General features: G+C 32.2%; 1 protein-coding gene across 2 annotated transcripts; it reads right to left on the bottom strand.

The window, feature by feature from the left end:
- Window positions 1-118: 118 nt before the first annotated feature.
- Window positions 119-18608, bottom strand: LOC126970409 (RNA-binding protein 33-like). 2 transcript variants are annotated; one of them, XM_050816249.1, is made up of 5 exons: window positions 18441-18608; window positions 10611-10663; window positions 8868-8931; window positions 4340-6402; window positions 119-2050 (listed from the first exon to the last, which is right to left on the bottom strand). In XM_050816249.1, the coding sequence occupies exons 2-5, from the start codon at window positions 10622-10624 to the stop codon at window positions 1915-1917; spliced, it is 2277 nt and encodes a 758-aa protein (XP_050672206.1). In that variant the 5' UTR covers window positions 10625-10663; window positions 18441-18608; the 3' UTR covers window positions 119-1914. The 2 variants fall into 2 exon arrangements, with proteins under 2 accessions (XP_050672206.1, XP_050672207.1); XM_050816250.1 differs by lacking the exon at window positions 119-2050 and adding an exon at window positions 3624-3653.
- Window positions 18609-19254: the final 646 nt, after the last annotated feature.

The following is a 19254-nucleotide window of genomic DNA, read 5'->3' on the forward strand; positions in this document are numbered from 1 at the left end:
ATTTATGTAGACGACATATAAAAAATAATTAAGATTCTTACTGCCCATTATAGGTGTCTTTTTTACGTGGGAAATCAAGAAAAATACTAAACATACCAGGCCAATAAAACGACTAATATCTATCTAAATAATTTTATTAAAATTCAACTTAGTTTACGATAAATATAATAAACATATTTAAGATAATTTACACTAATAATAAATTATAAAATATCACACTGACTAGAATGCCACACCCCTTGTCTGTATCTGCATCTAAATGACGTAATTTTAATATTATTAAGCAACAAATCAGTATTTTATTAAATAAGTTATTTCCATATCTATTTCTCGAGTATTTTGTTGAAAAAAAAAACATCTTATGGCACGGTGAGAGTTCATTTTTAGAATCGCGCTCACAGCGTAACGAACTTCCAACATGAGGCTAGCCGTTTAACCGTTTTAACTTCTCTCTAGTGTGAAGTGATATAGATATTCGAGATATTTATTAATTAAGAGATATTGCCAATACATGATGACATGACACAGATGGTATTCGGAACATAATCGATAACAGTCAACCAATAAATATAGAATTCTAAGAACAAAATGTCTTGAAAATAATAATAACAGTATGTTCCATTTACAATTTGACGAAAATATAAAATAAGATCAGAATGAAAATAAAATCTTTAAAAACTTAAATTTTCATTTGGTTAATAATTATTAAAATACCGTCAAATCGATGTTCAGATAAAAATATTTCAATTTTGTTAATAACAAACACAAATCAGGACTGGAATAGTGGATATTTAGTTTTATTTTATTCATTGAATTAGTCAATTAGTTGGAAATTCATTCGATTTAATTCAGTCAGGGTTAGCGCCATACGAAAAATCTAATATCTTATAAATCTTACAGTTTACAAAAGAGAATTAATTTTATAATTATTAAATATCTATCTAATTACTGACTTTACTAAAGGGAGTTTAATCAAATTCTAAATTAATCTTAATAAATATACAAATTTATTTATCTACATAAAATGTTATATTAAGCAAATACAAAGACACATAGAGTACATTAACATAAGACTACAAACATAGTAATGTTCAAATAATATTCTTTGGTATAGTAGCTGTGAATTATTTAACATTAGCATTAGTATAATCACAAAAAGCATTTGATTCGCCATCTTATTACATCCTACGTCCTTATCACTAACAATAACAATTTAATAAAATTAAATTTACCTTAAAAAAAATGTGTGTGTTCGAAAAACATCACGAACGCAAGAAGCTATACTTCTTTGGCGTAACAAAACAAAAATCTATATATATAAAAGAGAATGTATGTTTGTATGTTCCCTAATAACTCCTAAACTATTCGACCGATCTCAATGAAATCTTTTCTAATAGATTCGTTGAAGCTCAAGGAAGGTTTACATATATAATTTATATGGCAAAACAACGTTTGCCAGGTCAGCTAGTCCTTAAATACTTTTATCCCTCGAGCTTTTACGTTAGAAGAAAGAACAATATTGTAATAAATAAATATAAAATACAATCAATCAAAATATTGTTATAATGCATAATTTAGTAACATTTCGTTGATTTAAATATCATTACATTATTTTTATACAATTAGATACAAATTAATTTTCTTTAACTTCACATCTTTTACAATTTTTATTTTCGATTTTTGTTTGGGTGTAATTTTTTTTCCTAACGCGCCAAAAGAAGTATACTTCTAAAATAAATTTAATAAGCTCTGTTCTTTCCTTTGCGTTTTTATTACCTACGTATTAAAATCTTATATAAATATAGTTATAACTCAAATTATTAGTAACCGTGTCAGAACATACTTCTAAACTATTTATAGGTAAACTTTAATGGTTCTGGAGGATATTTGCCTTCTCTATGGGAATTTCGGTCTTCATAAATCGCTGAATCCATTCCTGTCTTCCAAAAACTGTACATCATCAGAGCCATGGGTGCCAGTTATAACTTGTAACACTTTAAACGCGTTCGACTGGCGAGGCGGGTCGAGAACTATCCTGTGGTAGTACTCTCTAAAATTATTAATACACTATTAGAAAGAGAACCTTATTTTATGAAAATTTACATGAAAACTGGATATAAAAAGTTAATGATGTTTAAAACAAGCAATCAACCACAATACCAAAAAAAATCGAAGCACAGAAAATTAAAAAACATTTTCGTAACATTAATAAAATTTTTAGTATGAGTAAATTAATTTTTAAAAATTAATTTAAATCGTTGTGCAATGGTGGCAGCAGAAACAGTAAGAATACATTTTTATTTTTAATGCTGAATAATTTCTTGTAAAATTAAAAAATCCAAGCCGTTACTAAAGCTCCGCAATCAACTGAAGAACGATTCTTGCTGTGGAATTTTAGCATCACAATTTTGCATCGGTGAACAATAACCATCAAGTAACCCTTACGCTCACAACATATCATAATTACGAAGAAAGTTTAAATAAAGGTATTCACTGCAATTTTGTAAGTTTAAAAATAACATTTGCTTTTATATGCATATGGAAAAATCGTTTAGGGTAAAGTTAAGAACCTAAAAAAGAATTAGTGGTTGATGAAATGATGGGAGATTGAATAACGATGGCTCTATACATTCTACATGAATACCTATTAAGCAGCATATCTAGTCTTATTATTTTTTAGTAATTATAAAATAATATATAATATAATAGGGTAAAGTAAAGTGTAAAGGTAAGAACCTAAAAAAGAATTAGTGGTTGATGAAATGATGGGATATTGAATAACGATGGCTCTATACATTCTACATGAATACCTATTAAGCAGCAAATCTAGTCTTATTATTTTTTAGTAATTATAATATTATCTGAATTAAAACGAAAGCAGTTATTGTTTATATTATATAGCTCAACATGATAGATACATTTAATAAACTTTACCCTGCTTCAATGATTTCCATCATCAAATTAAAGAGCGAAAGAAACAATAACAGAAAAAAAAATATGAAAACAAACCCATTCTCAGTTGATTTGCAAAGTTCTTTTTTTACGTCAGAGCATACTGATAGTAAACCTTTAAAATGCTGCTTATAAATATTAGAAAATTACGAATTCAAATTATTTAAATACAAACAATATAATAAAGCAATAAAAATATGAAATTCAATTCATGTGAATTGCCAATAAACTTAAATAAATGCGTTGTATTACCATTGACTTAATTAACGAAATCGTTAATTATTTGCCCTTTCGAAACAACATACACTTAATTTGTACTATAAATGAGTACCTATCGATTATTATCGATACTGGCTTATTGTAATTTTAATATCCTTGATATTTTGAACGTTGAAACAGTTTTTCATTTGATCGTTTAAATTCAATGAACACTTTGAATGGTTAAATTGTATAAGAAATAATTATTTTTTGCTATATTAGCACACAAATAACAATTATATTAATGAGCAATTACACTTTCAAGCGAGACTGGTACGTTTAGCGCAATAAAAACAAAATTAGCGCACGCTCTCAAAGCAAAACGATGTTAAAATTGCTAAATATACAGCAAACATAATACTGAGTCATCGTAGCAAGCGGTGCAATAAAATTTTATTTACTTTGGACAGTGCAAACGACGCCCCTAATACCGACCACCGAAGCTGAAATAAAGATATTACATCAATTTATTGCATTACTTATACGTTAAAGATCCCTTAGGACTTTTATGAAATAATACACGAGGATTATTGGTAATTATCAGACGAAAAACGATCTCAAACTACATAATTCTTGCACCTTTTCATGCGTTCATCTACGGAGTAAATTTTGGCATCAACCTGTCTTTTTTTGTTGATCAATCACATTTACAATATATTTAAATAATCTTCAACAAATGAGTAAGATCGTCGATCAAAATTGTTTGAAAATCATTAAAAGTTCTTTTATTCACAATCGATCTAAACAAATTAAGTTAATCGAAAAACAATAACGAAAGTAAAAATCAAATTAGTTTTTATTGAACACATCAAGCCGCACCGTATCGAACCCCTTGATCGCCACGCATCGCATCTCAACTGTAGTAGACATATGTACACAGTAGAAGTTATGCTCAAAAAGCCTGATAGATATATAGTACATCACCCTGTGGATACTGCTCCTGGCTTTTAGTGTTGTATTTTGAGACAAGACAATAGTTGTTATTCTCTTTTCATTTTTATTGATAGCGTCTGCGACTTGATTTTATATATTATCATCAATCGAATGTTATAAATAATAATAACTATGGATATTAAGATAAATCGAATTATAGGAAAAGTGTAATTTTTAATATTTGACCTATACGCACCTTTTGTTTGAGCCACCATTGCCTTCAATCTGAATGGGAATTATTCTTGTTTTCGGTTGACTGTCCTGATCTTGGAAACGTCTGTTCAATGTCGGTAAATCTCTATCCGCTCCTTCGTCTAATTTAACTAATTGTGGTGAAAGTACCCTCATGATTCTTTGAGTTGGTTGCGAGAATGGCGCTGTTGAATTGGTTTCGTTCTGTGCGCCTTGATTTTGTTTCATGTCAATAACAATTCTCAGGTTAGGTTGATTTTGATTTCCTGGTTGCTTTTGATTTCTAGTTTCCTGACTTGATACTTCCATTTGTATTGGAATTATTCGGCTTGGTTGTTGTTGCGTTTGTTGTGGTTGCGAATCTCTAGGAATACTTTTCCTATTTTCTGAAGGTCGTGTAGACCAATTCGGTTGCGCAGATTGCTGATACTTAGGAGGGCTGATAACATCTCGCGCTCCTTTTTGCAATTCATTGCTTTTCCTAACCCACTCAGGTTCCTGGTTCACATCTCTTGGTGGAGTTTCTAACTCTCTCGGGGATACCTTATTGCCATCTAAAGGCCTTTGACACCATACTGGTGGTGGCGTTTTTGTTTTTTCTTTCTGTGTTTTCACCCATGGAGGTATAGCGTTCGGACTCTCAGGACAATAGTAGACTGGCTCTTGATTCACGTAGACTACTTCTCTTTGATTTGGGCTGTTATTGTAATCTGGTTGAGCCGATTGTTTTTTCGGAGATATTGGAATTGAAATTGTTGATTGATATCTCTCCGGTGGTGAAGTTGGTACTGATCTTTCTCGTTCTTGTGTTCTCCAGGGTGCTGTATTATCTTGACTCTTACTACTTTCCTCTCTATTAACCCACGGTGGGTTATATTGCTGTTGATTTGTATGTTTACTATCACGAGTGCATGGAGTATTATTATTTTGTGACGGATTATTATTGATATCGTTAGCTTTCCACGTGGGTTTGTAAATTTGCGATTGGTCGGCTTTTTGATTGGGAGAGCTTTGTTGAGTTTCACGTGGATAGCGATTTAATGTACTTGTACGCCAAGGAGCTGTATTTGATATAACCGGACTAACATTAGTATTTTGGATTGGTATATTTTCTGAATCAATATTCATGTTGGGCTTTGCATAGCTGTTGTGTATGTTAGCATTGCTCATTTGGTCCTGATTTCTTTGCCCAACTCGGGGCAGAGTATGAAAAGTGTTATTGTTAGGAGATCCTTGGCTATAGAATGGGCTATTTGATTGCACATTTGGAGAAACTATATTGCTATTTATCAATGGTGATTGCGGACTCGATTTTGCAGGAGAATCTCTTTTTTCCGGTTGTCTCCAATGGTTATTGGCAGTTGGAGAATACGGGGCACTATTATTAAGTGGAGACTGATTGGGAAACGGTTGTGGACTTTTATTATATTGGGAATCTTGACGTTGTAAAATTTCCCTTATTTGTGGAGAGCCATTAAGACCTGGTGACATTGATTGTTGGTTACCATACTGAGCTTCCGGACGATGAAGTGGGCTGTCAGGTGATGAATACTGGTTTGTTAAGTTATTTTGTCTCGAATAATTATTTGGCGGAGGCGCGTAGTTTTGCTGTGGCAACTTTACAGTTAAAGGACTTGGTACTTTTTCAACAAACTTAGGAACTGGTCCCATCCTTTGTGCTTCTGCTTGCTCAGTTTCCCAATGATAAGGACTATTTGTTTTTCTTAACATTCCAATGGGATTGTCAGGAATAACAATTTCTGGTCTTTCACCGGATACAATGGGTTTCGGTGCTTTATTATTTGGTGCTTCTATAACAAGAGGGGGTGGTGGTGGTGGAGGAGGTGGGGCTGAACATCCATGATTGGTATTTCCATTTTTAATCGGGGGACTTATATGTGCTGCATCACTTTCTTCATTTGACCGCTGACGAGCCAATCTTCTGGCCATGCTAGGTGTTCTAATTTGAGATAGATCTAACCCACCCGGAGTGTATGTGAAAGGCTTTTTGTCTTTTGTCATCATAGCATTCTGTATACACGCGGGTGGTTCTACGTTTCCCATTGGCTGAAAAGAGTGATAAATTGATAAATTAATTACCGTTACTGGCATAAAAATTCATAATTAATGAAAAAATATTTATTATTGCTTTAATTTGTAAAGGACAAACAACTTCAAGAGAGCTTTACATAACATAATCAAATGTTAGGGCTTTTTACGTTTAAGGTATAAATCCATTTAGCTAGTCTGATTATAGAAATATAGCAAGAAGGTATATTTTTATAATCATTATAAAACTAAAGAGTTTTATTGGAAGCCGCTTTTTGTAAAGACAAATATTAAAAAAAAACAATTGCTTTAATTTTTGCGGTTTTAAAATTAACAATGAATAAATTTTAATTTTGAGTATTTTTTTATACAAGTTCCGACGAATTAACGCAGCAGAAACAGCATGCAATATTAATGTTGAATTGGGAGTGGATACGACGAATGAATATATCGTGCACTTTTGGCTTAATCGCTTTCGAGGAGGAATTTACAACTTGATTGAAGAATTAACCATGAGGATTAACAGCATCTAAGTTAAATAATCTGATCACCGGAGCAGAATCAGAAACCGGGCCGAAATGTTTAGGATTTACATGAGTAAACCAGGCTTATAGAATGCTTGTATTCGCGTGAGATGTGAGAATCAGTTCAATCCTGAGTATCTTATGAATAAAATTTTTCAATCGAAGCTTGGCGACAGGTTGGAGTTCTAATGCTTGTGGAAGGAACAACTGCTGAGCTACTACTTTTATACCGACTGAAACGGTGACGTTGACTATAATAATGAGCAACTTCTTAACTTCTTAGACACTTAGGCTGAGATCTATAGAGTGTACTTAGACTTTGCTCAGATTTTACTTACGTAAAACTTAGCTGAGTTGAAACTTAGTACAATCTTTGATTTGGCATTTATAGTAATTTGACAGCTGAAATTATGCTGAGCATTACCTAAGACAGTCATATGCAAATGAAAGTTTGCGTTTAACCACACTCAGCTAAGTTACACATAAGTAAAGTCTTAGCAAAGTCTAAGTACGCTCAATAGAGCTCAGCCTAAGTGCCTGTAGATACTGAACAAGGATAACAAGGCAATCTTTATCAGTACCAGCAGGCAGGAAGTTTAAGATATTACTTTCGCTACTGACAATATTGCCAAGCGTTTATCCGAGTTGCTTGGCATTGATGCAACTTCACCATTGGATCACCTATAACAGTCTGATGGGCCACTTTCAGAGAGCTACTCAGCAACCATCCTCCGCAACGACCTCTCATCGATGAGTAACGTAGAGCAATAAGGATTATCAGGCCCTGGGTCATTACTGCCATCAAATCTCTTAAAAACCCCATAAGTCAAGGGGACTAGACAACATTTTTTCGGCGCTACTACAAAAAGCTTGTACATATTAGCACCGCTTCTAATCAAGATTCTTCTTATCTTTCAGAACAATGGACAAGTACTAAAGCGCTGTTTATACCAAAGGTGGACAGAAAAGACTTCTTCCTACCAAGGTTCTTCAGGTATGTAAGTCTTACTTTCTTCCTCCTCGAGTGTATCAAGAAAGACCTTGACAGACAGTATATAAGAAAGGATACTCTAAGCCCATTCACAGTTCTGACCGTAGAGGTAGGCCCATGGAAGCTGGTCTTTTACAAATTGTGGATTGAGTCCAAAAGGCACCACAAGACAAACAAATAGCAGTCTGTACGTTTCTAGACAACAATACAGTCCAGATCTAATGTCTTAGATCTGGACTAGCGTGTCCGCTAGTCAAGGGTCTTATTAATGAAAACATAGACTCCAACACTGCCAAATGGGTTAGTTCAATGGTCTCAAGCTGCAAAGACCTAATCTCCCTTCATGAGACATCATTGGAATTACACCCTCTAGATGATGCCTACAAGGAGGCGTTGTATCGCCACTTCCATGGACACTTGCAGTGAATGAACTACTTTCCTGGCAGACCTCAGAATGGATGCACTGGAGTACGCAGATGACTTCTCGTCAACCATACTTCACTATTATATAAACAAAACAAATCTCAAGAATCTGTTTTAACTCTACATTATGAAGCCCTCCGACGTTCTATGTTCTCCCCAGATATGCCCACAATCGATTACCAATTTTTGTGTGATTTGTACAATTTTTTACATGGTAAAATTTTACCGCAAAGGCATAAATGACTGTCCCTTGAGTTGGGAGAAATAGCGGATAGTGACTAAAGAGGGTCAATACTCCTATTAAATTAATATATTTAAAAAAAATATTATTGAATTTTTCAGTACAAAACGGTTTTTCACTGTACACCTTTTATGCATTAGATACCTAATTACATTATGTGCAATTATCATAATTTAGTTTTATCTTAATTTTGCATGGATTACTAAATAGTACTAATAACCTATGCAAATGTAATAAATCTTATTGAAAGACCAATATCGACTCAACAACATTGTAGATTCAAATAAAAATTAATGTTACTTACATTTATTTGTGTTTTACCATAGTTTGGGATTCTGCCGATGTGACCAGCAGGCGTGGGCCCGTATCTGGAAAACAGCCAAACGTCATGTTATTTTTACACTATATCACAGCACTGGACACAAACATTGTCAAAAGCTTCGTGTTGACCTATTCCGATTTAAGACGACTGTTGCAGCAAATAATAAATTACTTGCAAGATTGTGGTATACCATAGCAATGTCACTTTTGTAAAAGATGGATATAATAATGTATATAACAGATGTACTAATCGTATACAATTAATTAAATTATTAAAATTTGATGTCTGTATGTTGAATTTCGTCATTGATTTGACTGTCTCTGATCAGGCTGTTTATATATCATTTGTATTGCAGGATACTCCAGTATTTATTCTTTAAAAGTAAAAAACGAAAGATTAATAACAGTAGTATAAGTAATATTTTCATAAACTAAAACATAAAAACGATTTCTATTCTGTAATTTCACATAAATTATTTCGTTAATGTTCGAATTCATTATAAGTGTTTCTATTAAAATTATAAATATAATTTTTTATCAATTAATTAATAATTTCACGTTATTCTAAATATGAAGATTGTCAGAAGCGTTATTTGAATTTTTATTGCGTCACGGTTAAGAGTATCGTTAAAATTATCATATTTCTCGCAATCGAAATCACGAAGCTGTTTCAAGGCAGTGTGACCCAATTATTTGATAGTATTCGTAAGTATTCATAACAATATATTCCTTTTATTTAATGAATATGAAAAACGATAGGATTATCACAAAGTAACTATTTATTGTACTCATGACAAAGCAGCAAGCAGAATCTATTTTGAAAGTGCTTTTTATATTTAACAGGTGGTATTATTAACAAACCGGTATTTGAAAGGAACATGTGTAATTAAATTATAACATGACTTATAATTATTAAATCCCGATGTTTCATTTACTTTGCAATAAATGTAGTCGCAGACTTCTGAAGACAATTTAAAATCTTTGATGTTTTCAATATTATTTTTTATAACACCTCCAAAGAATCAGTTTGTAGTTACGGAAAATAAAAAGTGAGATTGAATTTAATAAAATTTTGTAGAGTTAAGTACAGCTGTTTCAAAGCTTCACAACTCGTGTTCGCATCCGACTTGTTTGAGATTTATGCGTTGCGTAGGAGTAGTAACGTTGTATGGAATACGTCAACAAACCAGACGAAACAGAAATCTCGAAGAAACAACAGAATATCATTTGCATCATCTTACTGGTTTATCAATATTTTATAATTCCATGTAAACTTAAACGCAAACTCATAAAGTTCAGAAATATTATAACTTTTATTATACGGTTTATATAAGCTTTGTCTGAATCTTTTTAAACATGTTTCTAACTGGATTTAAGAAGTTATTTTCAGCCAGTTAAAAACGTCTGATTTAATTGAAAATTTACGCACAAATCAAAGACCGATAGCAATACAATATTTTAAATACACTAGTCTTACTATCCTAACAACCAGGTTAATGACAATGTCATTATCCTACAAAGATATCGTAACCAACGATTTATCGTAATACTTATAAGGAATAGATTTTTTGTTATAAGTTAAAAGTTTATAAAACAAATAAAATAAATTATACATTTATCTGGTCTGTATATCGCTATAGAACGATTGTTTCATATTAAAAAAATATTTTCTACTATATTATATCAATTTAAATTAAATATCTTAAAATATGCAAAATATAATTACCCGTTCTGTGCCATTATGCTGCTGTGTATCTCTGCGTTGCTGATATCCTTCACCTGTAAGTGAGATCACAGGCAATTTTAGCATAAACACCGAGAATAGCGCACCACCTGCTCAAGGTTGAGCACATCTGAAATGTTTACGTAGAAAATTCTTCATATTTTCTCAACGTTAAAAAGATACACATTGAAATTATTACGTTTCAATAAGATATATACATGTATCGTCTCAAGGTGACGAGCGCAACTGTAGTGCCGTTCAGAATTTTTTGGTTTTTCAAGAATCCTGAGCGTCACTGCATTGTAATGGGCAAGGCGTATCAATCACCATCAGCTGAACGTCCTGCTCGTCAAATTATACATAGTAATAAAACTGAAGTGACTGATTGACTTTTTACTTTTAATGCATTGTAGCACTAGAATACCTAGGAACCCTCGAAATGGATTATGTTTTAGTATATTTTATTTTAAGTAGTTTATAATAGTGCCGGATAAAAAACTAAAAAACCATTGAAGAATAAAATAAGGTTCTATGGCGAGTTAATCCCAGGACAATGTCCAGTATTTGTGTTGGTAATATTATACCACTATTTTGTTTTTCGATGCTAAAATAATTATATTATTGTGTATGTCCATCTCTTCTTATTCTCTTCATTTGAGGTAATAGACAAACAAAATGTGCGAGAGAGAATAACATCCATAATGTGGAACCGATTTTGATTGACAAGTTGTAAACAGTCAGCAACACTTGGCATTAGCTCTATAGTATTTTGTATATTAAACTACTACAACCACAAAAGCACACATTGACAAATATCCATAGCAACAAGGAAATGATTCAAGAGAGAGAGAGTAAGATAAGTATTTATAGAGATAGTGGTGAAATAAAGCGCAAAAATAAATTTATGTTAAAACATGAAACGAAAACAAACTCACTCTCAAGAAAAAGTAAGAGAAATAATTAATAAAATATATTTTTAGTAACACAAGCTATTTGCTCGATGGCTCTTATGAAGAAAAAACTAAATCTGAGAAAAAATCTTATTTTACATTCACACAAATTGGTGAATACTTAATATTATAATAAGGTGATAAATAAAATTGGTAAAGTATTGATCCGCGATGGAATGCGGTGGCAGAATTTTGGCACTCTTACGATAATTATAGACGATGGCGTTTCGCCAAGATAAAATTAAACCAACTACGCCTTCCTATTGCAAAGAGTAAGACTAATTTCCCTTTCTTCTATCATCATAAAATTTAATATAAAATTCTAGTTGATAGGAATAACTACCACTGATACAAATTGTTTATTTCAGAGATTATATCTACACAATTACATTGTATAGTGACCCCAACCTTAATCGTTGCCAGATTCGTTTGGGAAATAGACAGATGACAGGGTTTTTGGTTTCCAGAAGCTTTTTTCCTCAAAAATGGAGAATTCTTTAAATTTATATAGCCTGGGTAGTTTATCCAGTAGTTCGAAAACAATGGAGAGGCCTGCAAATTAAGTTTTAAAAATGGGAACTTGCAAGAAGAACATAAAGCGATAGATCCAATAATGATTAAATAAGTCTTGCATAGCAAGGTGTAAAATTGAACGGTATCGTAGCCTACAAAACTAAATGTTTCTAACTTTATTTACTGTGCCCTGGATATTATGAGGTTTCTGGACATATTGTATAGGTCATTATTCCAATAGTTTAAGAAGAATAACTTCAAAAAAAATCCAATGTTTTTTTCAATGACACAAAGCGGGCCGGCCAACGCAACATTGAGTATTGAGGGCCCAGAATACTTCTTTGATGAACTGGATAAAATTAATGAACCTTCATATTTTTTTGTAAGCTCATTCCCAGTAATCTCAATATATTAATGATTGTTTGGACAATATATTAAAAACGTACACAAAATAAACACTAAACACAAATTACAAAAAAGTTAAAAATGTGTTGAACACTTGTTTTAAAAAGTTCTATTACAAATCTGAGTCTTTCTGTTGTTTTGCGTTAAACAATCTTTAGACATTGATTATATTTAAACACGAGTCGAAGCTTGTCTAAAGTGCGTGTAACGGATAGATCATATTCAAGAAAGATTTAGGTTATATTCATATAATGACAGATAGATGACAGCTGACAAAAATTGCGTAACGGCGTTTTAGCTAAACACAAGCTAAACACTGCTATGTTATAGAAAAGATAAACTCCATTTTAGACGTCGTTATTGTTAAGTCACTGACGTTGTTATAGTTAGGTCACTGTTTAACAAAACACGTGTCTAAGCCATATCTAAATTATTTCTTTGTAATGATACCGTTATTGTTTTGACAAAAACGAATAACGCGTAAATTCGACCTTCATCAAGTCAAAACATTCTGATTCAATTAATAATAATTACAATAGTTTTGCTTACAAAATACTAAGTATTTCACTTTAAGAACTTTCGCATTTTTTTAACGATACAACGGAGAGAGTTAACCAAAGCAATTTAAAATTTGATCACTAATAAATTGTATACGATGATTTGATAATGTCGTGTATTATTTGGACATAGGATATACATTTCAGGAAAGGTGAGGAGATGTAAACTTTATTCAGGAAAACTGCTATATATGGGTATAATTTACAAATTGATGTCTTCATCATTAAAAATAGCGACATAACTTATGTGTAAGGATGAAAAAGGTGGCTACGCTCAAATGCTTACAACCTGTTCAAACGAATAAGATCACATTATTATAATATTTTATTGGAACTTTACATAGTACAAAAATTATAATTTTGTCATATTTTGATCTGAAATATTATTTTATATCGCGTCATTGTAAACTGTCTTTGACGTGGTTTTGTTATAAAAATATGGAAAACTTAAAATATCGCGCTATTTATAAATAAGAATATCCACACTGGTGCCAGAATGCAAAAAGAGCCCTAATCAATCAAATTAAGGTAACTTATCTTTCGATAATGATAATGCGTATGTTATTACTGTGAAGGAAAACATGGTATGTATTTGGTTCTAACATTTACTAACAAAAATTGCAATGTCTTTAACATCAATCACACCCTACCCAACTTTGCACCAACAACAACTAAGGCAAGGAAAAAATTTCTATTCCGATAAGTCAGTATAAACTACCTTCAAAGACTTTAATCACCAACATTTTCTGTAGCAAAGGAATCAATGAACTACTAGTAGGTATATGCGATAGCACACTTGCATAGATAGTTACTTTCATCGACCAACATGTATTTCAATTCAATGATATCACAACTTTGAAAATAATCAATAAAATTAAACTTGCTACAGAAATCACAAGAACATTCGTATTTTGTGGGGGAAGTCACGAGAAAATCGATATTTTGTAGCAGAAATACCAAGAAAATCGGTAATTTGTGGGAGAAATCACAAGAACATTGGTATTTTGTGACAGAAATCACAAGAATATTGGTATTTTGTGACAGAAATCACAAGAACATTGGTATTTTGTAACAGAAATCACAAGAACATTGGTATTTTGTGACAGAAATCACATGAACATTGGTATTTTGTGACAGAAATCACAAGAACATTGGTATTTTGTGACAGAAATCACATGAACATTGGTATTTTGTGACAGAAATCACAAGAACATTGGTATTTTGTGACAGAAATCACAAGAACATCGGTATTTTGTATAATAAGGTGTGCAGTAGGATAAACCCGCCCCGCGACCAACACTACACAGACAGTTCTACTTCTTATAGTCTAGATTGGAAACAAACATATACACATATAGATAAGGAAAGAGCTATAAAAATGTCACACTAAATGCTCGAAGGACTCATTCATAATAGGAACTTGAGGTTTGACCTTTTAAGCTACAGTAATTATAAATTTTTAAGTCACAATATTTAAAAAAATATTAATAACTTGGATATTAGAGTTACTGATGTTTTCATACCAGCCTATTGAAAAGAACAAGTACCATGAAGGGTTTGATTGTTATGAAGGAGCCATGTCAGGTCTGTGCCAAACGGAAATCCGTTATCTCCTGCCTTCTCTAGGAGACAGGCTTGATTTCATGTAAGTATGTCTTTTAAGTAGTTCTAAATGAAGTTAAGTAATTAATTTCAAAGCTATAGCTTGATTCTTCTAGGAATCTAAACAATTTGTTATTTTTTAAAGTGATAATGTCATTAAAAATAGCGCCTTCTGGGCTAGTCACACAAAAAAAAATTGAAAACAAAATTTATGAACGATGCTCGAACTCGCGACCTCTCGCGTTCAGTGCGGGTGCTCTTTCCACTGAGCCAACCTGAGAGTTGAACAAGACATACAAGGTATATAAACGCTATGTCACTCGAACAGTCGGTCGGAGGTCGCGGGTTCGAGCATCGTTCATATATTTATTTTCATATAGGAATTTCATTGTTAAACCTAAAAACTTAGAATATAGTATTGTATAAACGATCTGACAGTCCGATAATGAGTGACCAGTTATATTTGTCAATGTATGCTTTAAAATATTTGTAGTTCTAATGGTTAAGTATTCAAAATACTAAGGAGCTAATGCCAGCGTGGCTGACTGTTTACGACTTGTCAATCAAAATCTGTTACAGTTACTAAAGATTTGCTTTTCTTTTCTATCTTGCTGTGTCTACGCTAGTGATGTTATCTCTTGCACTTTTGTTTATATGTTATATTTATTTGTTTCTTGGATCATTTGTACGTCTAGATAGTCTATGACAGCTATGAGAACGTCGAAAAACATAGACTTTAGAACTAACCTCTATTTTGAGCAATTCACGCACACTAACACAAAGTGTCATACAAATCGCGAGTCTAAGACGTAGCTTGTTACGCACACTAAATTCATATTCGTGGCCTGTTTTTATCGGTTGTCTAACAGCAAGAGACTCTATCTAGATGTATAAATTATCTAAGGTTTGTTTAGTAACTGGATATTGAAAATCTGTGTTTCAACCTATCCGAAGCCGTAGAACTTTTTGTATTATCCATTAAAACAAACCTATTTCAAAACAACAAACGTAAATCATAAATCATTCACGTTCCAGGTGTTGGTCATAAGATATTGCAACGATGTCGAATGACTCACTCGATACCTGAGCCAAGACAAAACTTTCCTAATTCCAATCTATCTCGCACGAGTATATGACGATATTTACTAATAGAATGCACATCTACGTACGCATATTGCCTTTAGATTTAGATGTGTTTTTAATGATTATTTCTGCTTAAATTAGATAATTTATATTCACAGTTAAATATTGTGCTATATACACAGTAATATATATAAGTTTAGAATTCTACAGCCCAATAGCTCGTTCGTTTGTTTGTTACCCTAACCCATACATTATACTAATAGACATACACCAGTACATTTACCAGTGGGAGGCTCCTTTGCACAGGATGCCGTCTAGATTATGGGTACCACAACGGCGCTTATTTCCGCCGTGAAACAGCAATGTGTAAGCATTATTGTGATACGGTCTGAAGAGCGCCGTAGCTAGTGAAATTACTGGGCAAATGAGACTTAACATCTTATGTCTCTAGGTGACGAGCGCAATTGTAGTGCCGCTCAGACTTTTTGGGATTTTCTATAATCCAGAGCGGTTCTGTATTGTAATGGGCAGGGCGTATCAATTACTATCAACTCAACGTCCTACTCGTCTCGTTCCTTATTTTCATAAAAAAAAAAAACACTTTAAATTTGTCTAAGTGACCTTGTTTAATATTTTCATCATCAGTGTAAGATAGAACAACATCTGATAAATTGTCATAATTTTATATTTAAAAAAAGGAGAAAGTGACTTAAGATATGGTTTTTTTTAAGATTTTTACAGTATTTGAAATTCAATGAGGCATGATAAACAATTAATATTCGGTATAGAAATGAATGTAAACCATGCCCTACGTAATATATAAAAATATTTGCAATGAATACTAATTAACTAACTAATAACGCAAATGTTATGTGTATTAGGGTCTTTAACCACCTTCCAAAGAATATTAGAGAGATGCCTAAAATATTAATGCATATAAACTTAAAATTATGGCTAATAGATAAATGCTTTTATAGTTTAAAAGAATTCTTTAGCCAAAAATAATAGTATATAAATGTAATTTTTTGAGAGGTACCTACTATATTATTGAATTAAAACTGTGTAATGTTTATTAGTGACGTATAAATATAAAAATTCCAATATTGACAATCAAATATTTGTATGCCGATATATTGGCGAATTGTGCTGTAAACCAATTAATTGTTAACAACTATGTTACCACGATTCATACAAATAAATCATTTCATTTCATTTCCTACAAGCATCGATTAAAATAAAACTTCAATAAATTTATATTGAATATCAAAAGTTTATAAAATGAAACTTCCAGATAAAATGCAATATGTCCTTTTAAATAGAATGATTTGTTTACGACAGAGCATCCGCTGTTCGCTTACATTAAATACTTATACATCTAAATCTGACCGTTGACTCAATGTCGTTTGTAACTCCTTACTCACAATCACATATAACGTGCAATTTCACTTACGTCATCAACAGAAAGTTACAGAATTTTTAGATCAATATTATATTGTTATGAAAAGCATGGAAGGACAAGATTTCGGCAGTTTTAATATGCTTTTATTAAATTTGATGATTCTATTTCGGTGGAACATTCAGAAAGCCTTAAACGATATACGGATTAAATTTTACAATTTATTACTAGCTCCATGAGTTCAATATGGAATGGAAAGCAGGATACAATTAATGGGAACGCTTTGATAGGTGGACCAGGACGCTGTGAGGTTAAGGAAAAAATCAAATGGGCCTGGAAGCATAGCAAGCATTTTGGGAAAGGGTCAATAGCCTTAGCCATTTAAAAAAGTGTGTTTGTACTTATGTATGTACGCAAAAAGTTATACTTCTTTGGCCTAACGAAGCAAAAATCATTAAAATGTCATTTTCATATTTATTCGTCGTGCTATTCAACGTTTGTAGAAAGAACAATTTTGTAAAAATCTTGCAACGATAGCAAATTTCAACATCTAAGATCATTTATACGTCTAGAAAGACTACGACAGCTGTGAAAACGTCGAAAAAATTAACTTTAGAACTAGCCTCAATTTTGAGCACTTCACGCATACTAACACAATGTGTCATACAGATCACAAGTATAAGACGTAGCTTGTCACGCACACTTAACTAATATTTCTGGCCTGTTTTTATCGGCTGTGTAACAGTAAGAGACTCTACCTAGACGGAAGTTCATAATAACACAAACACCTACAGTTGCTCGAAACGTCAAATTAAACTTCAATCTTACCGTAAAGTTAGGACAGACAGACGGCGCAACAGAGTTATGCCATAATTTGGCTTTTGAGGTTTCTTTATTAGTATTTATTTATTATCTTTTGTTTTCTTTATCATTTTTTTTTCAATAAAACTATACAGCACGAGAAACAGAAGACAAATAGTCAAATGTAGGATCAGTCAAACTCAAAATGATAATATTTTATGGTTGGTTTCTAAGTAACTTAAATAAAATATTCGTTTATATTATGTGTATCTACATATTAATGGATTAAAAACTATTATAACTTTAATTTATAAAGAATTTCCTTTGTTAGAAAAGAAATTCGTATCAATATATACAGAATAATCTCGTTCTACATAGGAATCATAATCATAGAAGTTGAATAAGCTCTTCGTATTACTTCTTTATATTTTTAATTATAAAGGGTAAGAATAAAAATAATATAAATATAATTATATATGTATTTACTTGAAGCGTATTTTAAATAATAATAATATTAATCCCTCACCTGATAATGTAAACAAAAGATCCAATCACTAATAAAGGGGTTGCTATATTCGCGGGGTTCGTAACACGGTTGTGTGGTAGTGAGTCGTTCGTTCGTAAGCGCTGGCGGGCGCCCGGCCAATCGCGGATTGTGAACCACTCCTGTTTCTACGCGTGACTAGAGGTGGGAAATAAGCATCGATGTCGATAATTATACCATCGGTGTGTCGATGCGTAAAAATACTTTAACAGTATGAGTGAACTTTCATGGTACCGATACAATCTAGATTGTTTTATGATATTTGTAACGTTTTGTCCTCTGATTTCTGCTTAACCATATTATTTTTGTGAAGATGATACTTCTTGTCCGACTTTCTAGTCTACTGACGTTCTACTAAAAATCTTTATACTTCGCGATCCATTTTTCGATGTTTATGCAACAAAATAGCAATTAAAAATAAATAAACTTATGTTATGACGCACTTTATTACTATTCCAACCGAAAATAAAATTGTCCTATTTATAATTGAATATGTTGATAGCCAGCTAGATAATCAATTTAGAACCGGAGAAAGGAATAAGATAGAATGAGAGTTCTTGAAAAAGATTACTTTGAAAAATATAGTTCAACTGTCGAGGATTCCATCGCGAGCAATCCAAAGTACTTCTGGTCATTCTTTAAACAAAAATCAAAATCTTATTCGTTACCGAGCTGTCTGAAATATGGTACTGTAATAGCTAATACGGGTGAGTCAATTTGTGATTTATTCTCATCAAACTTTAATTCCACTATCTTGAGTCCATCTTCTATAGTACAATCTTGCATTCAACGGTAG

Source organism: Leptidea sinapis, chromosome 21 (genome assembly GCF_905404315.1).
Source record: "Leptidea sinapis chromosome 21, ilLepSina1.1, whole genome shotgun sequence".
In the NCBI taxonomy this organism is placed as follows: domain Eukaryota; kingdom Metazoa; phylum Arthropoda; class Insecta; order Lepidoptera; family Pieridae; genus Leptidea; species Leptidea sinapis.

Bases quoted from the DNA above. Each gene is read 5' to 3' on its own strand.
- LOC126970409 (XM_050816249.1), bottom strand. The intron at 6,403-8,867 runs GTAAGTAACATT...CACTCTTTTCAG, and splicing joins ATGGTAAAACACAAATAAAT to CCAATGGGAAACGTAGAACC. The intron at 2,051-4,339 runs GTGCGTATAGGT...TAATAATTTTAG, and splicing joins AATGGTGGCTCAAACAAAAG to AGAGTACTACCACAGGATAG.